This window comes from Alosa pseudoharengus, unplaced genomic scaffold, assembly GCF_046254945.1.
Source record: "Alosa pseudoharengus isolate Yale_2024_CS ecotype anadromous, Long Island Sound unplaced genomic scaffold, YU_APseudo_1.1 YU_APseudo_1.1_scf_14, whole genome shotgun sequence".
Classification (NCBI taxonomy): Eukaryota; Metazoa; Chordata; class Actinopteri; order Clupeiformes; family Clupeidae; genus Alosa; species Alosa pseudoharengus.
Window position 1 is genome coordinate 2,697,419 of NW_027468609.1, and position 2,500 is coordinate 2,699,918.

The 2,500-nt window shown below is 48.6% G+C and overlaps 1 protein-coding gene across 1 annotated transcript in view; it reads right to left on the reverse strand.

Annotated features, from left to right (window-relative positions):
* brinp1 (bone morphogenetic protein/retinoic acid inducible neural-specific 1) overlaps positions 1-2,500 on the reverse strand; it is a 94,267-nt gene that overhangs the window by 30,893 nt on the left and 60,874 nt on the right. Inside the window, exon 4 of the mRNA XM_076283138.1 lies at positions 596-701. Coding sequence (XP_076139253.1) covers positions 596-701 — 106 coding nt within the window. The remainder of the gene's footprint in view (positions 1-595; positions 702-2,500) is intronic.

Here is a 2,500-nt window from a genome sequence, read left to right on the forward strand (position 1 = left end):
AGACACTGACAGGTGTGTGAAAGCAGCACAATTGCTCGTGTTGTCCAGCGAAGCACATTTCTGGCTGGCTGACTTCTGCTGTCCCTCTTGTCCAGTGTAAAATATGCTTCAATCTGCGGTGAACACCTGAGTGTGTGTGGAGTGAGCATTTTTGAGACCTTACTGTGACAGAAGGAGTAATTTATCACACAAGTGATTATTTGGGAGGATAGAATCATTGCTGCAGGTTGGCGCACTATGAGAAATGCAACAGAAATCAAGTAGAAGAGACAGAAGCCAGCGCCTTGCACGGAGACAGCTGATTACAGGGCGAAATGATTACAGGCTGCAGTAAACAGGCCTGAAGAGAAAAACAACCCGTTGGGTTCACCTGCTCCACCTGCACATCTGAAGCCATGTGGGTGGGAGAGGGCTTACTGCTTACACGGCAGGTGGAGCTAGTTCTGGGGGCAAAGCTTACCTTGCAGATGGAGCTAGTTCTGGGGGCGGATGGGAGGGAGCTTACCTTGCAGGTGGAGCTAGTTATAGGGGCGGATGGAAGGGTGCTTACCTTGCAGGTGGAGCTAGTTCTGGGGGCGGATGGAAGGGTGCTTACCTTGCAGGTGGAGCTTGTTCTCAGGGCTCTGCAGGAGGATGGAGCTGACGGAGTCCAGGTTATCGTAGGTGTTGCAGCCCAGCGGTCCAGTGCGGGTCTCAGTCACCTGCAACACAATCAGCAGGACGTCAGCAGGACACTAACTCTCTTCAGCTAACTCACTCCGCAATCCCGCCATAACAACAAACACTTTTTATTATTCATCTATTAAGTTCTTGGCTATGGGTAGCGATGCTATGCTAATGGATATTCCAGTTCTATTCTACTCTATGCTAGTTTATAGAGTGCCATTCAGAGACCCCAACGTTGGTGTTTGAAACAGTAAAAGTAGAAATGCTTTTAGGGGTTGAACATGCTCTTCATGATCGCTAACAGCCAGAGGTAGCTTGCAGAACCAAGAACCAAAACCTCTCTCAAGGAAATGATACTGTGGTGTAGTCAGGGGGTATCCCCAGGAATGACGTAGGGAGGTGTGGCACTTGTAGTGACGTAGGGGGAACCCCACTGATTGCAGTGCACCTGGATATAGCCCCGTTGGGGTCCAAGTTTATGCAGAGAGCTGTGGTGTGTATCGTGAGCGGTGTGAGCGACATAGCGTGAGAAGCTGGGCATCATGTACGCCACTGTTTATGTCTTCCATTTCATAGCGTGAGAAGCTGGGCATCGTGTACGCCACTGTTTATGTCTCCCGTTTCATAGTCCGTGTCAAAGCTTACTGCGTTGTGTGCATCATATCGGTGTGCGGGTGGGTTATATTATTGTGAGGCCCATCGGTGTGCGGATGGGTTATATTATTGTGAGGCCCATTGGTGTGCGGGTGGGTTATATTATTGTGAGGCCCATCGGTGTGCGGGTGGGTTATATTATTGAGAGGCCCATCGGGCACTAGAGGGAACCTTATTGTATTGGGTGGGTATTACTACTAATGCGCAGTAGCCTGTTTGTACCAACAGCAGTAGGTCTACGTGTTGTAATTGTTTGGGAGCTTGTCGCTCTGTGTGCTGCGTTGTCTGAGCGAATGTTGTTATGATCTGACGTGTCTCTGAGGGCTGGAGAGAATGAATAAATGGTTTATGTTTTTATAACCTTTTTATATCCTGTCTCCGGCTTCCATTGCCTTCTAGACCTCACAATACTTACTTGATTCATACACACACACACACGCACACCACACACATGCACACACACACACACACTCACTCACTCACACACACACACACTTACAAATGTATATCCTGCTCACTTAGGTCAAAGTTGTACATGCTCTGTATGAACATGAGGTGGATCATCAATGTATCCATGCCATACTCTGTTCTGTAGTTGGAAGCGAGTTCATATTGTTTCATATTGTTTGTGTGTGTATGTGTCTGTGTGTGTGTGTGTGTGTGTGTGTGTGTGTGTGTGTGTGTGTGTGTGTGAGTGTGTGTGTGTGTGTGTGTGTGTGTGTGTGTGTGTGTGTGTGTCTATCTTCCAGTCTGGAGCAAAAGGTCCAGGAGGACCCAGCACCAGAAAGTAGTGTGCAGAGTGCACTGAAGGACACTGTCCACTCATCAAGAGAGGGGGAGAGAGAAGAGGAGAGAGAGAAGTGCAAAGCCCAAAATGTGTGTGTGTGTGTGTGTGTGTGTGGTGTGTGTGATGCTCAAGTGCAAAGCCCAAAATGTGTGTGTGTGTGTGTGTGTGTGAGTGAGTGTGTGTGTGGTGTGTTTGATGCTCAAGTGCAAAGCCCAATGTGTGTGTGCGAGTGTGTGTGTGTGTGTGGTGTGTGTGATGCTCAAGTGCAAAGCCCAAAATGTGTGTGTGTGTGTGTGTGTGTGAGTGAGTGTGTGTGTGGTGTGTTTGATGCTCAAGTGCAAAGCCCAACGTGTGTGTGTGTGTGTGTGTGTGTGTGTGTGTGTGTGTGTGTGT